General features: G+C 55.1%; 1 protein-coding gene across 50 annotated transcripts in view; it reads right to left on the reverse strand.

Moving 5' to 3' along the window:
- The window catches only part of CELF4 (CUGBP Elav-like family member 4), a 323,167-nt gene that overhangs the window by 19,756 nt on the left and 282,882 nt on the right, over positions 1-20,529 (reverse strand). For 11 of the 50 annotated variants that reach the window (XM_055102350.3, XM_055102343.3, XM_055102354.3 and 8 more), the window contains exons 4-10: positions 12,249-12,377; positions 11,939-12,018; positions 11,444-11,587; positions 10,149-10,296; positions 7,880-8,029; positions 3,633-3,698; positions 1,763-1,846 (exon numbers count right to left, since the gene is read on the reverse strand). In XM_055102350.3, coding sequence (XP_054958325.1) covers positions 1,763-1,846; positions 3,633-3,698; positions 7,880-8,029; positions 10,149-10,296; positions 11,444-11,587; positions 11,939-12,018; positions 12,249-12,377 — 801 coding nt within the window. The remainder of the gene's footprint in view (positions 1-1,762; positions 1,847-3,632; positions 3,699-7,879; positions 8,030-10,148; positions 10,297-11,443; positions 11,588-11,938; positions 12,019-12,248; positions 12,378-20,529) is intronic. The other 39 variants (XM_055102352.3, XM_055102347.3, XM_008955642.5 and 36 more) reach the window with 7 other exon arrangements.

The following is a 20,529-nucleotide window of genomic DNA, read 5'->3' on the forward strand; positions in this document are numbered from 1 at the left end:
GCTGGGCCTTCCTGTGCACCCCTCTGGGTTCCTGTAACTTGGCTTTCCTGGGCATGGGAAGCCCTGATGCCCCTGATCTCAGAAGTTGCCTGCTGGGTGTGAGCTGGGGTGGTATGCCTCATGCACAGCCTTGGAAGGGGTGGTAGCTTGGTAAAGGAAGGGCAGTGTGCACTGAGAATGGAGTTTGGGGGCAGACTCAGCCGGCTTGGTCCTCACACCCCTCCAGAGAACGCTCCCCACTCTCCTCACTTTGCTGTGAGGACACTGAGGCTGAGGGGATAGAGTGATTTGTTCAGATTCACGGGGAAGGAGGTGCCAGAGTCCCACCCAAAAGGGTTTTCTCTGAAGGCCAGGCTCTCAGCCAGGCAGGCTGTGGCACCTCTTTGGGGTCTGAGGGACTTGTCTGGCACTGGGGCCTGTCAAATGATGTTGGACCAGCAGACTCTTGAGGCTCTTTCCAGGACTAACCTACATCGGAGGGCTCCAGGACACTGTGCTGCAGGGGCTATGAGTCAGGATTTTGGAGGCCACCGGAAGGCTCTGACCACATGGGCTGCAGGGGCAGCTTTGGTGCCTCACTACCCAGTGACCATTTCCATAGGGGTAGAGAGGATGGGACCTTGTTAGTGTCCTGCCCCCTCAAGCTGAGCTCTCTGTGGCAGGCCCACAGAGTCCCAGAGGGTGGGCCTGTTCATCCAGCCTCCTGTCTTCCTGCTTATGTGGGTACCTAGGCACTGGGATGGGAAGACACTGACTGGCATTCCAAGATCCCTGGCATCTGACCCAAAGATCTTGCTGTCCTGCCCTGTTCACACCAGGGCCTTGGGACACAGCTTTCCAGGATCACCCCCTTCTTCCACTAGGCCTGCACTGGGGCATTCTCATCTCTTCTCACCCTGCCCACGCAGTCCTGCCCTGGGAGCTCCACCTGCCTCTCCTGGTCACCCAGAGGGCACAGCTCCTGTGGGTGATAAACTCATCTCCCTCTCTCATTCCCCTCAGCCATGAGCACTCCTACTTCTCCCCACCCTCCCCACTGGCCAAATCCTGCCCACCAGAGGAGGGGGATTCTTGGACCCCACCTCCTCTGGGGCTTCCCTTCCTGACCCTCTCAGCCTGGTTACCATCTTTTCCTCAAGACACACAGCTATCAGAGCTGGTTCTGCAAACCACCATGTTGTTGGAGTCTCATCTCCCAGCTATTCTCCCTGGGAACACAGTGATGGGCCCTCCAGTGAAGACCCCAAGGATGGGCCTCTATCTCCTCTGGAAGACCAGAAACTCCCTGGGTCAAGGACAAGGCCTCCACTGGTACACACAGGCCTAACCTCTGCTAGGTTCTGTTTAAGGGATGGTTCAAGGGCTTGCCAAGGAAGAAACACAAACCCAACCATTCAGAAGGGGTTCTCATAGACCAAGGTTTTGATATGTGAGCTCTGTGTCAGGCCAGCAGCAATGATTGAGGGGAGTAGGAAAGGTGCCTCGTGTGGGACCTGCCAGCCCTCAGGGCATTCTGTCCAGGCCCCTGCCCCTGGGCCAGACACCACTCTGGTGTACAGAGCTGTCCACAAGAAGCGGACCTCTACCCTTAAGTTGGAGAGCGCCACTCCTCACAGCACTGCTGTCTTCCCTTGCCCACCTCAACACAGCACACAAACGTGGTCACCTTTCCAACGCACACCCCAGCCCAAGGCCCAGGTGAGCAGCCTCTTTGGGGACAACAGGGGGAGGGAGGGGCCCAGGAGCTGGCCTGCAGACTCACCTTCTCTCTGCTGCTGGGGGATCATTGGAGGCGGCTGAGGAAAGGCCTGGCTTATCTGACCATAGGCAGCAGGGTAGGCAGCTGCTGGAGGCCCAAGACAAGAAGCAAGAGCCGGCGACAAGGCAGAGAGTGGAAGCAGGAAGAAAGAGAGAGATTTCAGTGCAGGCAGTAAAAGCAGAACAGCCAAAAAGCGCCCTGCCACTCAGCCACTTAGGACAAAGCCAGCTTTCAGTTCCCAGACTAACAGAGGAGTTGCAAGGTGAAGAGTGGAAATGGGTGTGTGGGTGTGTGGGTGTGTGTACGTGTGTGTGTGCGTGTGTGTACATTACATGCATACATGCATGTACGTGTGGGGATGTGTGTGTACGTGTGTGTACATTACATGTGTACATGCAAGTGTGGGTGTACGTGTGTGTACAGTACATGCATACATGCAAGTGTGTGGGTGTATGTGTGTGTACATTACGTGCATACATGCATGTGTGTGGGTGTATGTGTGTGCGTGTGCGTGTACATTACATGCGTACATGCACGTGTGTGGGTGTGTACGAGTACGTGTGTGTGCGCACACGTGCACTTGTGTACATGGTGTTAGTGCATGTGTGCATACATTACATGCACACATGCACGTGTGTGTGTGTATGTTTTGGGGGAGGCAAGTTGAATTTCAAATAGTGGATGAACCACATGTGTGCATAACACACAATCACGGATAATTAAAAACACCAAAATGGCCTGGACAAGATCACCCCACACCACCTGGAATCCACAGGAACGATTTCCCACTTCTCTGAGCCACAGCTGACTCCAGCTGGCAGGCCCTCACTCCCACTCAAACGGCACCTGTGTGGGAGGTGGGGGGCCACCTGAGGTGTGGACTTGGCCTCTGGGAAGGCTGCCAGGGGGTAGTCCCCAGGGGCAGAGGACTGAGTTGGATAAACCTGATTGTCCAACTGGAAAGGGCCCGAGGTAGGACAGGAGTGGCCGGCTCCCTCCTCTGCCTGGCCTGGCTCCCATAGCAACAGAGCCTGAAGTCAGAGCTCAGGGGACCCAAGAGGTGGCAGCACCTCCTCTGGGCTCCAGATGTGCCAGGCCAGCTTCACCTCAGTCCCCTCACCCTTTGCCAGGTAGCCCCACTGCACTTATGGGAGACAGCACTGGCTCTTCTAAGCACAGGGAAGAGAGACCCTGATCAGGTCAGGCAGTAGGACACAGGCTAGGCAGGGATGATGATGGGGTGCTGTGTAGTCCAGGGGTGACAGAAAGAGAGAAGCCTGGCTGACAGCTCGGCTTAGGCTCAGTGACCCCAGGCCCTCTGCTCACTCAGGGCTGTCCCTTCCCACCTCTCCTCCTCTGCTCCCTGTCACACCTGCTGGGGCCCCATCCTGCTGCCAGTGTGTGAGGAAGGGAATGGGGAAATGGCATCTCTTCTAGAGGCCCTCCTTCTCTCAAACCAGGCATCTGTGCTTCCTGGGCCAGTGACTGTGGCCCATGGTGGGCAGCACCCAGGTCCAGCCTCGCCTGTGGTGCTGGTGTCAGACCTGGTGCTCCTGGGCAAAGTGGCCCTGGAAGCTCCATGGGGAAGGGAAATCTGGCCTCAAAGACAGGTAACTGCCCAGCAAGGGTGAAACTTCCACCTGGCCTGCCCACTTGCCTGAAGTTCTGCCCAACCCCACTGCAGGGGCACTCTCGGTGGCCCGCTGACAAGAAGGCAGCCTGGAGGGTCTCTGCCAGCACAGCCCTCCCTCTTTCCACTCTCTCTCCCCACCCCATGCAGTGCTGGCCCCAGGCCTGAGGGGGCACTGGTGTCACAGGCGTGGAGAGATAAACAGAGTTGGGGAAGGAGCCGTGGGGACGCGTGGATACTAACGACCTGCATACTGCTGCACTCCGGCGTAGGCCTGCTGCAGGGGGTCCGCGGCGGTGGGGCTCTGTGCTGTAGGGAGCCAAGGGGACAGAGGTCAGCAGTGCCCACCACACTGGCCCTTCCCCTCATGCCCATGGGGACAATGATGTAGCTGTACTGCCTTTTCTGGCTACTGCAGGCTGTGCCCTGGGGCAGGGCATCCGAGACAGAAACCCTGAGTGCCTGGACCCTCTGGGGGTCACCTTCCCTAGCCCAGGGCTCTTGGCAGGGTAGACAGTTGCCCACCCTGGCTGGGGGATGCAAGCTGCAGTTGGCCTAGGGCTGGGGTAAGATGGGGGCTCATGCAGAGCACTGTGGAGGGTTGGGGAGGAGATGCCAAGGAAGCCTCAACACTGAGATGCTGGTGGCAGGAGGGGGGGGACACACAAGGGGCCCAGCCCTGCAGAAGGGCTGTGGGGAAAGGGGAGGGGGCTGGCAGCCCCCAGTGGGTGAAAGAAAGGGCAAGAAGGCCTCACACTACCACTTTGTCCTCCTGGGCCACTGTGCCTGCTCACACAGAGGGACGCGCCCTCACTGTCAGGGAAGCTGCACCAGGCATGGAGGTCTTCCACCCCCAGCCCATGGCTAAGCTCCTTTCAGCAGGGACCAGCTACGCAAATAGGGTCTTCCCAGCAAACTGGGAGAGGGGTGCTGCCCGCAGAACCGAGGAACCAGGAGACCAAGGACCTTCCTCCTGTCTTCTGACACTGTGACCCTGGGATGTCTCCTGCCCAGTGGGAAGAGAGGTCCCCTGTACAGATACTTTGGCAAGAAACTCAGGGAAGTTGGGCTGAGAGAAAGGCTTGGTTCCCTTCTGTTGTCTTTGCTGTCTCTGCTGAAGCTGTGGGCAAAAGCCTGAAGCATGGGCCAGCAGTAGGCACTGGTTTTGGCGACCAAGGCTGGTGGTGACTAATGTGGGAGTGGGCTGGCTTTGGAAGCCCAGAGAGGTGGTAGAGGCAGGGACTGCCCAGAGGGAGGATGGAGCCCTAGGATGCTTGAGGGAAAACTGGATAACACGAGGTGGCAGGAAGAAACTATCTGGGCTTATCCGCCTGTCAACTCAGGCCAGCTAAGCTAAGTGGCCATGCCAGGCTTTGGGACCTTTAGTCTAGGGAGAGTGCCTCAACTTCCCTCCTGAGCACGTTTCCCTGAGTATCTCACTAAACCTCCATTAGAAAAAGAGCACCTGGGCTGGGCACGGTGGCTCATGCCTGCAATCCCAACACTTTGGGAGGCCGAGGTGGGTGGATCATCTGAGGTCAGGAGCTTGAGACCAGCCTGGCCAACATGGTGAAAACCCGTCTCTACTAAAAATACAAAAAAATTAGTGGGCATGGTGGTGGGCACCTGTAATCCCAGCTACTCAGGAGGCTGAGGCAGGAGAATCACTTGAACCCGGGAGGCGGAGGTTGCAGTGAACTGAGATCATGCCATTGCACTCCAGCCTGGGCAACAATTGTGAAACTCTGTCTCAAAAGAAAAGAAAGAAAGAAAAAGAGCACCTGGGCCTGAGGGGTGCCCAGGGAAAAGCCTGGGGCAGAGGTCCCTAGAGACAGTGGGACAGTAGGTTCTATAGCCCCCAGGAGCAGGATGCGGCAGGGGAGTCAGACCCATGGGGGCTCTGCTCAGATGGGGGGAGCTGAAGATGAGCCACAATGCAGGCTCCTTCCTGCCTGGGACTGTCCCAGTCCCACACCCTGTCCCTCTATTTCCCCCATGGTAGAGACTGGCGCTGAGGGCTCCTCAGTGTGATGTGCTTGGGAGGGTGGTCTCCTCTGTGCCTTCCCTCTGCCCCTATCCTCTGCCAGCCTCTAAGCTCTATGGAAGGAGAACCACGTCCGGATTGTGCTCTTGGTCTTTCCAGCTATTCACCCATGCAGTGGCTTTATGCAAATTAGAAAAGGGTGCCCCTTCCTTTGGGCATACAGTTTGGTGCCCTCATGCAAAATATAACCTGCACGATTTGCATGGCAGCTGCCAGCACAGTGCCAGGAACATCATAAGCATCTGGCAGAGTATGATGAAAAGAATGAATGAACAATCTTTAATGTTTGCAAGAGCCACCCCTTCAAGGGTGTTTATGTGACAGTAAAGGCCACACTGTGTGTATCCAGCAAGAACCCAAGAGGGGAGATCAGAAAAGCTACCTGGGGCTGGGAAACAGAGAAAAGCATTTATGAGACCCTTCTCTACTTCTCTGCCTAACGACCTCATTAGTAACTGCCAAAGAGTGAACATTTTGAAGGATCTCGCTCATTACAGCGGGTCCAAACTCCGCATTTAAAGATGGTAAATTAATTTTTTTAATGTACTACTTTTTTCCTTTCCTTCCCTCCATCCCTCCCTCCCTCTTGCTCTGGCAAGGAATTGTTTATGAGATGTGGCAGATTGTTACAAATAGGGGAAGAAACATTTCCAAATTCCATGAGGGAAATAGCTCACAGATGCCAGAGGGGGTTGGGAAGGAGCAGGTTTATCAGGATCCAGAGATCCAGATGGGCTTGTGGGCAGGAAGGGGTGGGAAATGAAGCCACCCAGATGTGCTGGGGATGCCATCTCCCAGCCCATGAGCCTTAGACTGGTGGGATCTCTTCCACCCCCAGCTTGCACAGCCCCACCCTGCCACCCTACCAGCTTGGGGTCATCATCCTTAAACAACACTCCAGATCATTAGAGCCTCATCACTTCACTCTCTAGACTCCTCTGGCCTCTTCTTGGTGGACTGAGGGATATATTATGGGGCAAGCTCTGGAATGGGGAATGGGATCAAGGAAAACTCCAAGTTCAAAGTCAGGAAATTCTCCTCTATTTCCCTCTAGTACAGTGACCTTGCACTCTGCTGCTAGTGGGACTTTTATATACTACAAATGCCTGGTCTGCACTCTAGACAGGGAAATGAGAATGTCTGGGCTTATGTGGTTGTATAAAGCCCCACAGTGGATTCTGATGGGCGCCCAGAGTGGGGAACAGGACCCAGCCCCTGCTGCCAATTCACCTTGGGCTGGCCTGCCTGCCGTGTGTGCCAATCTCCTTACCACCTCCACTCTTGCCAGGCAGGTCCCTCCAAAGGAGGGTGTTCCCTGTTCATCTTCACCTCTCCAATTCCTGCCCATCTGTTAATGCTCAATGGTAGTTTCCTCCTTGGGAAGGCTTTTTTGGGGCTTCTTTAGCCTACAGAACTGTCCATTCATTGGGATCTTTAGCATTTCAAGTCTGAGAACACTCACTCATGATCAAACTTAATTCTGCCATATTGTCTCATCATTCTGCAGACTTAGATTGTGTTCCCAATGGACTCTGACCTCCCAGGCGATAGGTCCATGTCCTGCTCTACTTCTTGGGCCCCCTTTCACAGCACAAACTGAGTACTTACTGATACTTAAGGGGACTCTAACCTCATCCTCTGCCTCCAGGAAGCGGGGCGGCACTCCACATCAGGAGCACATTTCCCTTGTAGTTTACTAGAGGGCTTTGGGCCCAGCTTCCCTGCCCTGATAGCAGCCCATTCTCCAGACCAGGGAGAAGAGCTGCTTCAGGCCAACTGGACACTCTCACCCTGTGAGGACGGCTAAGTTTGAGGAAAAAAGTTAATCAGGAGCAGGCCTCCTGGATCTTTCCGTGTGCCAGACTATTTGAAAAATAGTCTAGGAGCTGTCCAAGGTGCTGGGCTGTCTGTGGTGCTGACCTGTCCATGGTGCTGATCACGCTTTTGCGTGCACCATGATCGCGCTTTTGTGTGCACCAAGGGACGGACCGGTCTGTACTAGACAGACTGCCAATCGTTATACCTCCCTCCACTCCTTCCCAAAGAGTCTTTTCCTACTTAACACTAACCCTGATTGTTCTTCTAGTTTCTATCCCCTTACTTCTTGTAGGTTAAATTTACACTCAATTATTTTGCACTTACTGGCCTCTCTACATGGTTGTACAACTGCACCCAGTCTCCTTTCTTCCCTAAGGGAGCACCTAGAATGGGGATCTGTCTCCCAGATCAGAATGACATATCCCCAAGGGCAGGATTTTGGTCTCATTTTTTCCATCACGGGCTCCCTGAAGGAAGATGGGAGGCTGGCCCTCTCTGATCACACTTGGGGTTTCATCAAGGAATGGACAGAGGGCAGGAGCCACATCTTGTTATAACAGCAAGGGCAGGGACAGCATGGATAAAGAATGTGCTGCATATGGAAATAAGTGCTGACAGATGTGCTTACCTGGGTAGGGGTGGATGCCATTGGCGAACACAGCTTCCGCAGCAGGTTGCCCATTGGCCTGTGGGGGGAGGCCGGTGAAGCCATTCACCCCAATGGGGGATGGGATGCTAGGCACGGCTGGTGCAGTGATGCCCGGAGGGGTGCTGCCACCTGGTTCCAGGCATACAGAAGGGTGGAGGAGGAGGGGAGGCAAGCAGAACAAAGGTGAGGAAGGCCCACCCATAAAGCTTCACTCAACTGTTTCCAAGGACCTGCGGATAGACTTGGACCTCACATACCAGCTCAATCTTATCTATGACCCATGCCTTGGCTTATCTCCCTATATGAAGTGACTTCACCTATCCCAATTGTATCTATCCTTCAAGGCAGAGTCCAAATTCCACCTGCCCAAATAAGATTTCTCTGACCCTGATGGCTTGTCCTTAGACAGCACATAGACTACTCTCAGTGCCCTTGACTGTAACCACACTTGGTCTTCCTTCAGTCCTTTTTTTTTTTTTTTTTTTTTTTTTTTTTTTTTTTTTTTTTTTTTGTCTTGCTCTGTTGCCCAGGTTGCTGGAGTACAGTGGTGCAATCTCAGCTCACTGCAACCTCCACCTCCTGGGTTCAAACAATTCTCCTTCCTCAGCCTCCCAAGTAGCTGGGACTACCAGCATGCACCACCAGGCCCGGCTAATTTTTGTATTTTTTAGTAGGGTTGGGGTTTCGCCATGTTGGCCAAGCTGGTCTTGAACTCCTGACCTCAAGTGATCCACCCGCCTCGGCCTCCCAAAATGCTGGGATTACAGGCATGAGCCACCGTACCTGGCCTTCCTTAAGTCTTTTTCAGTGCTCTTACTCTCTTCAGCTAGGGCTGGATGAGCTGGTCTTTACTTGGTCATTGGGGGGCTGATATGCCTCTCCAGGAGGAAGTTTTTCTGCTCAGATGGAGTAGGTCTTAATTCTGGCATTCTCTCGTACTGAGGCAGAGAGGTTATTACAGAGCCCAGACTCAGCTTTAGCTCATACACAAAGTAGACGCCTTGGCCTCCTCCACTTGAAGCAATAGTAGTGGTCATGATGGTGAGAATAAAGTTGGGGTCAAATGACAATACCCTGTGTCCTCCCTATGCCAAGTGGGTGGAACCTGAGATGTGGATATTATGGTGATTGTACTGAAAGCCCAGAGGCTGGAAAGGGCCTTCCTCTCATGTAGGAAGCAGGGTCCCTCTGAGAATGTGGACCTGAGGCTGGCCACTGCCTGGGCTCATGTGTATCCCTTGAAGTTGGGGATCAGAGGTGAAGAGTAGTGTTCAAGTTGAGCCCAGAGATGGCACAGTCTTTTTGGCTTTCACCTGGGAAAGGAATAGCTCTTGGATGTTAGGAAAGTTGCTGCTGTGGCCTGGGCACAGAGAGCCAAGGAAGCTCAGTGAATAAGAGCCTGGGGTGCAGGACCAGCCCTTAGGACTAGACTAGCGTTTCTCAACTTTGACACTATTACCATCTGGGGCCAGATAGTTCCTTGTGGTGGCTGTCCTGTGCACTGTAGGATCGTACAGCAATATCCCTGGCCTCTACCCACTAGATTTCAGTAGCAATCCCCACTCCCAGTTGTGACAATCAAAAATGTCTCCAGACATTGCCAGATGTCCTGGGGATTCGGGGGCATAACTGCAACAGCTGAGACTCATTGGACTGGACAATAGCCAAGATTCAATCAAAAACATGATTTGTGAGCTGGGTTCTTTCCAAACTCCTGTCCCTTGATAACTCTTGTGGTTCTCTCTAGCTTGTTGCATAGTTGTCTTAGAAAAAGCCAGTGAGTCTAGGTTGGGTTAAAGGGAAATGAAAAAAAAAAAAAAAAAAAAAGACGACACCCAAATGGGTTCCTTCTGTGCTTGGGCCAGGGGCTGAACAAGGCCACAGAATGGCCAAGGCTCTTTTCGTCATAGACACCACAGGGAGATGTCTTCATGTCAATTTCTTTCCAGGTCTCTTGTTGGTAAACATCAAGATACATTGTTTCCTGATAAGGTTAAACAGCTTGAGAGAAATCCACCCCACCCTGAAATCACACGGTAGACTGCATGGGTCCCATATCTCATCTTCCCTTGGATCCCCATGGATTAGAACATTTTTGAGACAAACCGCCAGAAGGCAAGGCCTCTCGGGCCCAGACACTATGTGCTTTTGCCACAGAATGGTCCGCTGGTAGCTGAAATTAGGTCCCAGCCTGGGGCCAGCTGTTTTCCCACCGGGCCAGACCCTATGTTGGCACCTGCCAGCTCACCTGAGGTTGGGGTCATAGGTGCGGCCGCCAGGCCATTCATGTTGAGGGCCGCCATCTGCTGCATCTGGGCGGCAGCGAAGGCAGCCATGGGGTTCAGGTAGCCGCCCTGCGCGACTGATGCCATCAGGGCCGCTTGCTGCTGCATCAGCTGGGGCAGAGGGAGTGGAAAAAATATCACGTGCTTCCAGGGGGCATCCCTCCCCGACAGTGGCCTCAGCTCCTGGAGACCAATCTCCCAGGCTCTGAGCCCCAGAAGCTCCCAACTACCACTCCAGAAAGCCCTGATGCCTCTCCCATTCTTGCCCTGTACCTCGACAGCTATTAGAGTCCACCACCCTGAGAGATGACTGTATTTAAAAGTAATGCTAGGGTCTTTGGAACTCCAAAGTTGTTGCTAGGGGCAGGGGAGGAGACTGGCTCTGTGGGTGCTAGTCAGCCCTGTGTACAGCCTGTCATTCGTGGGGAAGTGACATCCAAAGCACTAGAGACATGCTGGATGAGCCTCTGCAGAACTCATTTAGCACAGGTTTCTGTCCAGAATGATTTTAATTTGGAGTCTGTTGGTAGAAGTGACAGGAGAATTATGAATAGAACCCCAGGCAGCCCTAGTGTTGTCACAAAGGTGAGTGCAGACAGGGGAGGCTGCGGAATGTGGCCAAGGCAGACAGTACTGCAGAAGTGAGGTAAGCCTGCATTTTCAGACCCAGAACCGTGGCCTGCCTCAGTGCCACCCACATGGGAGCTGTGGTTACCAGTCTGCAGGCAGCTCCGGGAGAGGCTGACAGAGTGGGCCCCCATGTGGAAGAAAGAAGTAGGTGGGCCAGAGGCCTGAGGGGATATCAGAAGTGTGGGTGTGTAGGGCTTTAGGGCACCTCACAGGAGCCCTGCCAGGAGAGACCAGAAGGCCTGAAGTCACCGTTCCATGGAGTAGGGGTGGTTTGCAACCAATGACCTGAACCTCGCCCTCTCATCTGTGCTTCCTGGGGTTCAACGTTGATCTGGCTGAGAGGAAAAGGCTCAGGGTAACCCACTTTTCTGTGGGGCCTCTCTCAGCTCTGCCCCTTAGAACTAAGACAGCAGCCCACCTCCTCCTGGCAGCCACCCCAACTGGGCCAGCCTTCTTTCAAACCCTTCTGAAGTTACACCCCCCGGGTTCATGGGTTCATTCCCGGCCCCTCCTCACTCTGGAGGGAGAGGGCAAGGGATAGAGTAGTATTTTCGGTTTCATGTCCCGCTCTCTGAGGCTCCCAGGGGAGTGAGCTTGAGCACCGCTGCCCGTGCGCGCTGCCACTTACTGCCTGAGCGTAGGCGCCGTAGGCCCCGAAAGGGATGGCCATGGGGTTGAACATGCCCATCTGGCCAGCCATCTGCTGCATTCGCCGCATCGTGCGCTCCTTGTCGGTGTCGGCGAACTTGACCACCAGACTGGACGAGGCTCCCTGCGGCCGGGGCGGCGCGTGAGACCCATCTGCTCCAGAGCCTCCGCCCGCAGCTGTCGGTGCCTCTGGCCTGCGCCCACCCCGCCCGCTCCTCGGGGCGCTTTGGAGGGGGCGGCATCGGCGCTTGCCCAGGGGAATGAGGTGTGAACCCCACCGCGGGCATTTTCCACCTGGGTAACCTCAGGCCAGTTCCTTAACATCCCTGGGCTTCCGCGTCCTTGTCTGAGGCCCGGGGATAAGGGTCATGCTTTCCTGTCTCTTGGGGAGACTGGACAGCCGGCGGGGCGTGGCGGGTGCTGGGGTCTCGGCCCGCCGCTGCCCTCGTCCCCGCCCCAAGGGGCCAGCACTCACCGGCATGGTCTGGCTGCCGTGTAGCGCGTTGATGGCGGCCTGCGCCTCGGCGTGGGAGGAGTACTTCACAAAGGCGCACCCTGTGAGGACGCGAGAGGCCAAGCTGGGACCCAGAAGCAGGGCCAGGGAGGGGCCGGGAGGAGAGGGCGCATCCCAGGTGAACGCAGACGGGTGAGGCAGAGATTGAGAAAGAGACACCAAGAAGCCCAGAGACAGACGGCGACGGCCCCGGAGACTCAGAGGAGCCCTCTGGTCTCCCTCCGCCTCGCCCCTCCCTCCGGGGCATCCCTCCCGGCCCCGCCCCGCGCACCCTTGCTGTTGCCGTCGGGCCCGCGCAGGATGGTGCACTCCTCGATGTTCCCAAAGGCCTCGAAAAGGCGGCGCACGTCGTCCTCGGACTGTTGCTTGTTGAGCATGCCCACGAAGAGTTTTCTATCTTCTAGAACAAAATTAGAAGATGCTTACCCGGGCCAGGGACCGGGCTGCGCGGGAGCAGGGCACGGCCGGAGGGGGAGAGCGGCAGGGAAAGGGAGGAGCCGGGGAGGCGGGGCGGGGACTGGGAGCCGGCGGGGGAGAGGTGCGGGGGAGGGGGACGGGGGCGGGGCTTAGTCGGAGCGGGAGGGGCGAGGGAGAGAAGTAGGTGGGGTAGGAGCGCACAGTCGCGGGACAGGTGCGGAGAGAGCTGTGGCAGGCAGGAGCTGGATCGCAGCGACTCGGCCTCCTCCCGCCTGCAGGGCAGGCTGCAGCCTGAGGAGCAGAGACCCTGGGCTGGCCCCTCACTAGAGCACACGGGCAGCCTGCGTTCCCCTCCTCCTTCGTCTCACATGCTATCCTCTACAGGCTCCAAAATGAATCACAACTGGCGGGTCTGACGTCGGGCCTCTGCAGATACTGTTCCCCTGCCTGGAGCGCACTTATCACAAGGTCCAGTCCTCTTCTTCTAGGTCTCAGTTTGAGTATTGCCTCCTCACCCATGCCCCTTCTTATCCCTCCCTTACTCTGTGTCAGGCCCCCATCCCTGTGGCCGGAATGTCAAAGGACAATGACTACTTTGTGGGTTTCCGTATAGCTCTCCTTTCCCACCCATTCCCTGGGATGCTCACTGGGGAAAGAGACCAGGACTCTCTGCTGAAGCAGCAGTGCCTGGAGCACAGGAGGCCCTCCATTTAGTGATGAGGTGAATAAACAATGAATGACTGCCTGCCCTGTGCCATCCCAGGGCACACCTCCTTGGTATGTCACATATTTTTTCTTCCATCTGGATGCGCCCTCCTCGGTCTGGCTCTTCCTATTTCTTCACGCTGCAAAATTCGACCCTGGACACTTTGGGGGCGTCTATTCCTGAAGATGCCTCAGCAGCCCCCACACACCTGGGATGAGTATCAAGTGCTTTGTTGATCCCATGCTGTGTGCTCAGGGAGACAAGGCATGCACGCACGGGGCTGTATCCACCTGCAGCAGCTGGTGAATGACTGCAGAAGGCAGCCCCAGCCCACATGCTGCTACTTCAGTGTGACTGCCACTCTTCTCACTGAGAGTCCGGGGGCGTATTCCTTCCCCTTGACTGCTCTAATAAATAAAGAATGGCAGAAGTGATGCCAGGTGACTTCTGAGGTTGGGTCATAAAAGAGATCAGCTTCCACTTGCCTCTGTTTTGTGGGGGGGGGGGTTGTTAGCTCTGTGGAAGCCAGCCACCATGCTGTGAACCCCCAATTAGCCCATGCAGAAGAGTCCCCATGGAAAGGAACTGAGGCCCCAGCTGACAGCCAACATCGACCACCAGACACGTGAATGAATGAGTCCTCGGATAATTCCAGCTCCCAGCCTTTGAATTTTCCAGCTGAGGCCCAGACATCCTGGAGCAGAGACAGGCCTTCCATGCTGTGCCCTGTGAATTCCTGACCCATGGAATCCATGAGCAAAATAAACGGTTGTTTTACACCACTCAGTTTCGGGCTAAATTGGTATGCAGCCATAGGAACTGGAACAGAGTCCCAGGGGTGGCTGCACTCAGCAGGCACTCGCTAGATGTTTGTGGATGATTACATGATTGACACACAGCTAAAGCTGCAGAAATGCAGACCCCAAAACTGCAAATGGCCATGTGTTCATGGTTTCCTCTGAGCACATGGGCACTCAGGGACCCTGTGTCCTTCTGTATTCAAGGTGGTTGGTACCTTCTTTCCCAGAGAACCCCCACCTTGCCCAAATTGTCAGGAGAGTTCACTTAGAGCTGAGGGTCTGTCCCAGGTTCTGAAGCAAAGCAGAGGAGGCTTTCAGGCCCCTGCCCTCCACACGCCACCTGCAGAGTCCTCCTGCCTTCTGCCCTGCTGGTACTCCTCAGTCCAGATGCACTCAGCACTGGGCCAGTTCTCAATGATGATGTGGTACCAGGTCCCAGCTCCTCGCATAACCTGTAGGGCACAGTTACTGGTCCCTGTTACCAGCTGTGGGTCAAAAAACACCAGCTGGCCCTCCAACAGGGTGGGCCTCAGCTAAAGCTCTGGACCCCAGAGCCCAGGCCCCACTACCTGCCTCAAGCTGCTCTTCTGGCTCCTTTGGCTTGGCAAGACTTTGGGGCACACCCCCACCCCATCTCCAGGGTTCTGCGTGCAGCCCTCCCCCACTTACTCCAGGCTCTGGGGCACAAGGAGAAGGAAGAGAGAGAGGGAGGGTGGAAGAGAAAAGCTGAAGTGGGATGGGAGGAGATAGAGTTCGGCGCAGAAAGGGAGTGGGGGAGAGAAAATGGCAGGAAACACAGACAAGAGAATTAGAGGCAAAGAGCTGGGAGAAGAGGGCTGGGGGGAAAGATGACAGAGACAGAGGAAAGACTGGGGAGCCGTTATGTTTGACTCCTGGAAGCAGCAACAGCAATTTACTGGAAGTGAAATGGGAGCTTTTCCTTCTTTTGTGGAGTAATTAAAACTCTTCTTTCCAGGCACAGCCCCCAGTGTTCTCCCTACCTCCCCCTCAACCTTTAGTGCCTTTTAAAGGCTCAATCGAATTGGGTTTCCAGAAAGACTTAGAAATGGAACCCCGCCCCTGCTAATCCCTGGCCCTCTTGCTAAAAATTCCACTTCCTCACTTGGACAGAAAAAGGAAAGGAAGGGAACGCACCTCCTCTGCCCAAGCTTGATTTACATGCGGAGACTGCAGCTCCTCGCCTTCGCCTCTCCTGACGTCTGAATGCATTCCTTTATTATTGCTATGACAGCTTTCTGATTGCATTAAAATTCATCCACATGTGCCTTTCTATCCAGCCACTTCCTTTTTTGCCGGTTTTGGGTTTTTTTTGTTTTTTCCTAATTCCTCGTTCCCCTCCCCTGAAATTTTCCTTTACTGTGCAGTTCTCAGTTAAGCGCCTCCTTCTAGAGGCCTTTCTAAACATATAAGCTGCCAGGCTCCCCCTCTTCCTCCCCATCTGGATTTCCCCAGGGAAACTATAGCCACCCTTACCTTTCTGGAGGGCTGCAAGATACCAAAGACACCCAGCTTCAGACTCACTTCCTCCAGGTAGTCATGGACTGACCACAACCAACTCAAATGTCTGCTTCTAGGATCCTCAAATGTGTTCAGTTTGCACCGTCCTCCAGTTGGGTATTGTGACTTGTGCGAGTGATTCTAAGGCTTGTCTCTCAGACCAGGGGCTGGAGGGACTTTGAGTTTGCGAGTGGACTTCCTTGTGGGCCAGGCCCACTGACTCCCCCTCCCGCTCCCCTGCTCCACACCTGAGTTTTGGGATCTATGAAATGGGTGTGATTAGATGCTCCTGTCATGGTGGTGGCTAGGGTCCCAGCGCCTGCCAAGAGGTAATTACCATGGCGATGGCCCCTACTTGGGTTTCTCCGTGCAGGAGGAAGAGGAAATGCAGTGCTGTTTTCCCTTCATTCGCCCTGCCTTGGTTTGGCCTGGAAGGTCACCCCTGCTGTGAGAGGGCAGAGGTCAAAGAGGGTGAGAGGAGAAGTCAGAGGATCCACATCTTATGATGGGGAACACACTTGAAGCAACAGGTTAGACTAGATCCTGAGGCTGTGGCTGGCCAGCTGAGATGGACAACATCTCCCTGTCTCCCACCCACTCTGCCCACCTCCTTTCTGTCCGCTTTCCTGAGGCACTGTCTCAAGCTGCATCACATAACCAATGGTACCATTTGGCTGGTGTCTTGGGTCTGATGCCAATTTCGCAAGAGTCTTGGAGAATGACTCTCTTTCCCCAGCCCGTGCCCACCCTCCTCCTCCATCCACACAGCCCCTGACTCCTGGTACAGGCAGAGAAGGCCCTGGCCACTGCCCAGCTGCCTAAGCTGGGACCCCTGGTAATGGAGAGGCTCTGGTGGTCCCCATGTTCTGGTGAGCCCTCAGCCCTGAGCCTGTTGCTTCCCATAGTCGGGGTATTGGGGAGCTGCTCCTCTGAAGACACATTCAGGCAGGTGCTGCTGGGCTGGGCCAAGGTGTTGAGGCAAGGAGTGGCCTCAGAGTTAGTGAGGGGATGGGCTGAAGAGTGAGTGAGAGGTTGCTGAGACCCCCTGGGGGCCCAGAGATGTGGTGAGCAACTGGAGGCTGGCATTAGGGGCCCAGAATTCTCTTGACAGAGCCCAGCTCAGGTCAGGGGCTCAGCCCTGGGAGTTGGAAACTGAGCACAACAAAATCCGCTGACCTGAGCTGAGGGGACTGAGGCCTCACGGGTTCCTCCTGGTCAAGGGGCAGAGCAAGGGGAGCAAGCATGTTCTACAGTCTCTCAACAGCTGTTCACTGAGTACCTTCTCTGTGCCGGACACTGTTCCAAGCATTGCTTCTACAGTGGTAAACAAGAGAGACGAAGCTGCTCGTTGGAGCTGGCATCTGGGTGGAGAGACAGGCCATCCACAATACACAAGTCCCCAAACAAGACAAAGGCCAGCAGGGCTGGCACACTGTGGCCCCAAGAACTGCTGTCCCTGCACCTGGAAGAACAAGGCCACAGAGTGGCAGAGCTGGGCAGGACCCCGGATAACACCAAGGGTTTCATGCTTTTCCAGATGAGGAAGCTGGGGCAGAGAAGGAACCCCAGGATGCACAAGAGGTTGCCCATAGCTGGAGCCTAGACTCAACCCAGCCTCATGGGGTCCCTTGATTTCATGATCACAAAGCCCTTGCTGCTGCCATCTGCTCTTTTAAATCGTGTCTGTGCCTGCAGGTGTGAGGGAGCATCTGGGGTTCTGTGGAACAGGAGTGTGACTCCCCAGAGGGCTGGGCAACAGGACGTAGGTGCTCATCCCAGCCCTGCTTGGACCCAGAGAGGGCAGCTTGGCTCTTTGTCCCCAGATGTCTAACCACCATAGGGGAGTAGGCAGAGTCTGTACTCACCACCCCACCTGCGCAGGAGCTGGGGCTGGGGGAAGATGATAAAATTGTGGACAGGAGAAGCTTCCAGTTCTGTGTCAGGTGAAGGTGCTTACAGCCACCTCAGGAGGGGCTGGACAAAACCCCTGACATACTTTGCATCTCCCCTCTGGCTGCCCCTTCAGCAAGCATTGATTGAGCACTCACTGTGTGCCTGGGAATTGTTAGAACAGAGGATCTGAGATGAGTTTTGGGAGCACTTCTGGGTTTTCTCTTTTAAGGGGTTGGGAAGAAAGAGTTGTGCATGGCTCTGAGATCCCTGGAGAGTCCAGAGTCTTTGGTCTATGGGCCCAGAGCGTCTTCATTGGAGCCCCTGATGAGAGAACAAAGGCCTGATAGATACATTCAGTAACTCTGGGATGAAGGCCAGAAGAGGCTAGAAGCGGGAGGAGAAACTAGCTACACCCCGATGGCTTCCAGGAGGAGGTGGGCTGGAGTTATGAAGTGCATGGGACATATGCAGGGACTGCAGGCCCACACCAGAATTTGAGCAAAGGTGGAGAGGTGGAGGGACGCCTTCGGCTGCCCTTTTCACCTGCTCCAAGTGGTCCCTGCCTGTGGCAGCTTTGCAAGAAGGGGACGCTGAGGAAGCTTGACTTTGCTTCTTCACCTGCCTCCTGACTGCTTTCCTTTCCACCAACGCATACATCACCCATTCCTCTGACTTCAGGACTCTTTTTAATCTTCCTTAAACCCCAGTCTAACTCTGAGCTCTGGTTCACAACCTATAAAAAGCATTGGGTGACACCCGGGGAAGTGACAGGTGCTAACGGAAAGACAATGGAATCTGGCTGCCAGAACCTCCTGCATCCTCCCATGGGTCCCTCCATGAGGGAGACAAAAACTCCTGAGCTCACTGTATTCAGGGTATCAGGGAAGGATGGGGCTCGGGCTGAAAGGATTTGTATTTTAAAAGGAAAGCCCAGGGCACCCTCAGTGGAACCTCAGGATTAGCACAAACCCCTAACGGGGATGTTTCAGGGCTGTGCCTTCTCTGCTGCCCCACCCTAGCCACATGGGAAGCATCTTGCTGGCCGGGCAGGGTGAGTGGGCCTCTGAGTGGTGAGGAGGGAGGTAACAGCACTACCACTTGACTCGCCAAATGCCAGCATCCTGGCACTAATGCTCAAATTCCAGTTTAATTTTCACAATTTGATTCACTCATTACCATCAGCATTAAACAATATTTCTTGCTTAAGGATAGACGGTTGCAGGGGCACTGTGGGTGAGTGTTCAGATGGTTAATGCCTTTTATTACTGCAGTAGATTTTTACTATTCTCTTCCCTCCAGCTGCTGAAGGAAGGTTGGGGGGTACTGAGCTGGGGAGAATGCTGGGGTCAGGGACCAGGGTGGGGAGTACATGGCTTTGAGGTCTAGTGGCTGGTGGGGTGGGCAGAGAGGCTGCTAGGAGACCTGGAGGCTCAAAGGCAGCAGTTTGGGGGTGCAGAGAAAATGCCAGATATTCATGATGACAGAGCTGGAGGCCTCTTTCCTGCTTTGGAGTCTTTGGTCTTGGGGAGTGACAGGGACTGGGCAAGAGCCCAGAGACCAGAGCACCCCATGAATCTGCTCCTCAGCTGCCAGGCAGAGGCTGGAGCCCAGGGTCATCCCATGCAGTGGCCCCCCCAGGGTGCCTCCTGGATCCCAGGGTCTTCTACTCTCTCTGGGCCCGCAGGCAGTGACTCTGAGGATGAAGGACATGCCCCCCTCTCTAACTTTACCTGTGGATCAGGGAGGACCTTCAGTAGCAAGGGACAGGGAGACACACCTGACTCAACAGGAGGGCCAGGCCAATGGTGTCCTCCAGATACTAACTGAGGCTGTTTGTCAAATCCTAGTTCCACCACATTTTGGCTGTGCAGGCTCAGGCAAGGCATATAACTCCCCAGGCAGGTCTGGAATTAAATGAGGTTTTTAGCACGTGCGTGGCACAGAGAAAAGGCTCAATAAGTGCCAGTTATTGTGAATGTTGTAACCATTACTACTGCTCACCCATGGGAACCCCAGCTGGCAGGAGGGTGATGCCCACTCCCACCCCTGGGAGTGTAGAGAGGACCACCAGGGACATCAAACTGAGCAAAGTTGTGCCAGCCCAGGTCAGTCAGAGAAGCCAACAGCATTTTGAGAACCACTGAGATGCTCTCCAGCCTCCACCAGGAGGTCTACATGGGTTGTGCAAAAACAGACATTTCCCCTAAAGGTACTGAGCATCCCTACATGGCATTTCCATGAATTCTCCCAATCCAGATCTGTCAAGCACCCATGGTTCCTAAGGGACAAGCAACTCATCTGAGTCTACATCTGTGCAGTTTTCAAGGTTGCCTGACCACTCCACCCCAAAACCCAGAGGCTTCCTTTTCTTCCCCTTTGCCAGCCCTTGTAGAGCCACCTCACTGCCCCAGGGGGCAGCATACAGCAGCAGAACTGCCTTCTAAGTAGGGATGCAGTGGATAGGGACAGGGGTCTGCACTCCCATCCTTGGAGGCTGAGAACCCAGCAATTACCCCTGATCAGGTCGGCGCAGACAGTTTCCAGCACCACTGTCCACACTGGAGTCAAGAACCTGCAGCTATGTGACCAGGCTGGCCATCCTCCCGAGAGCCAGTTCCTTCACCTGAGACACAGGGTCACCATGGGCCAGGTCTCAGGATGGCTCTGAGCCTGAGCCAGTGGAGAGCTACGCACTCCCCTTCCCTCCACTGCACTGTGCTAGAGCCAGCTGGGCTGGGAGCCGCCTCTGAGGATAAAAGCCTTCCTGCTTGGGAAGAAGGCTGGAGGAGACATCAAACCAGATCAAAGGCTGCTGGGATCAGGACGTGTTTGGGGGCCTGCAATGGGATGCAAATGAAGACCATCACCTGCTCTTCCCCGCCCCCAAGGAGGCAGTGCTGGCCTTGATCTGCGCGGCTTCCTCCGGGCCTGGTGCTGTTTGATGTTGGGGTGGAAGAGGCAGGAGACTGGAGTCCCCGTCACTTGCACTCCTTCGCCAGCACTGCCTTCCAGATACTTCAGGGTCTGCCATCCCTCCTCCTTCTCCCCTGAGGTTGGAGCCACCCAGGCATGACGGTCACCTTCTCGGTGCTGACACCCACCAAGCCCCTGCTGTCTGCTCTCCACAAAACAGCAGAGGGGGGCATTAAAATCCAGGGCAGACCCTGTCTCTCCCCTGCTGAAACCCTGTGGTGGCTCCCCCTCACTCTGAGAACAAG

This window comes from Pan paniscus, chromosome 17 (assembly GCF_029289425.2).
Source record: "Pan paniscus chromosome 17, NHGRI_mPanPan1-v2.0_pri, whole genome shotgun sequence".
Taxonomy (NCBI): Eukaryota; Metazoa; Chordata; class Mammalia; order Primates; family Hominidae; genus Pan; species Pan paniscus.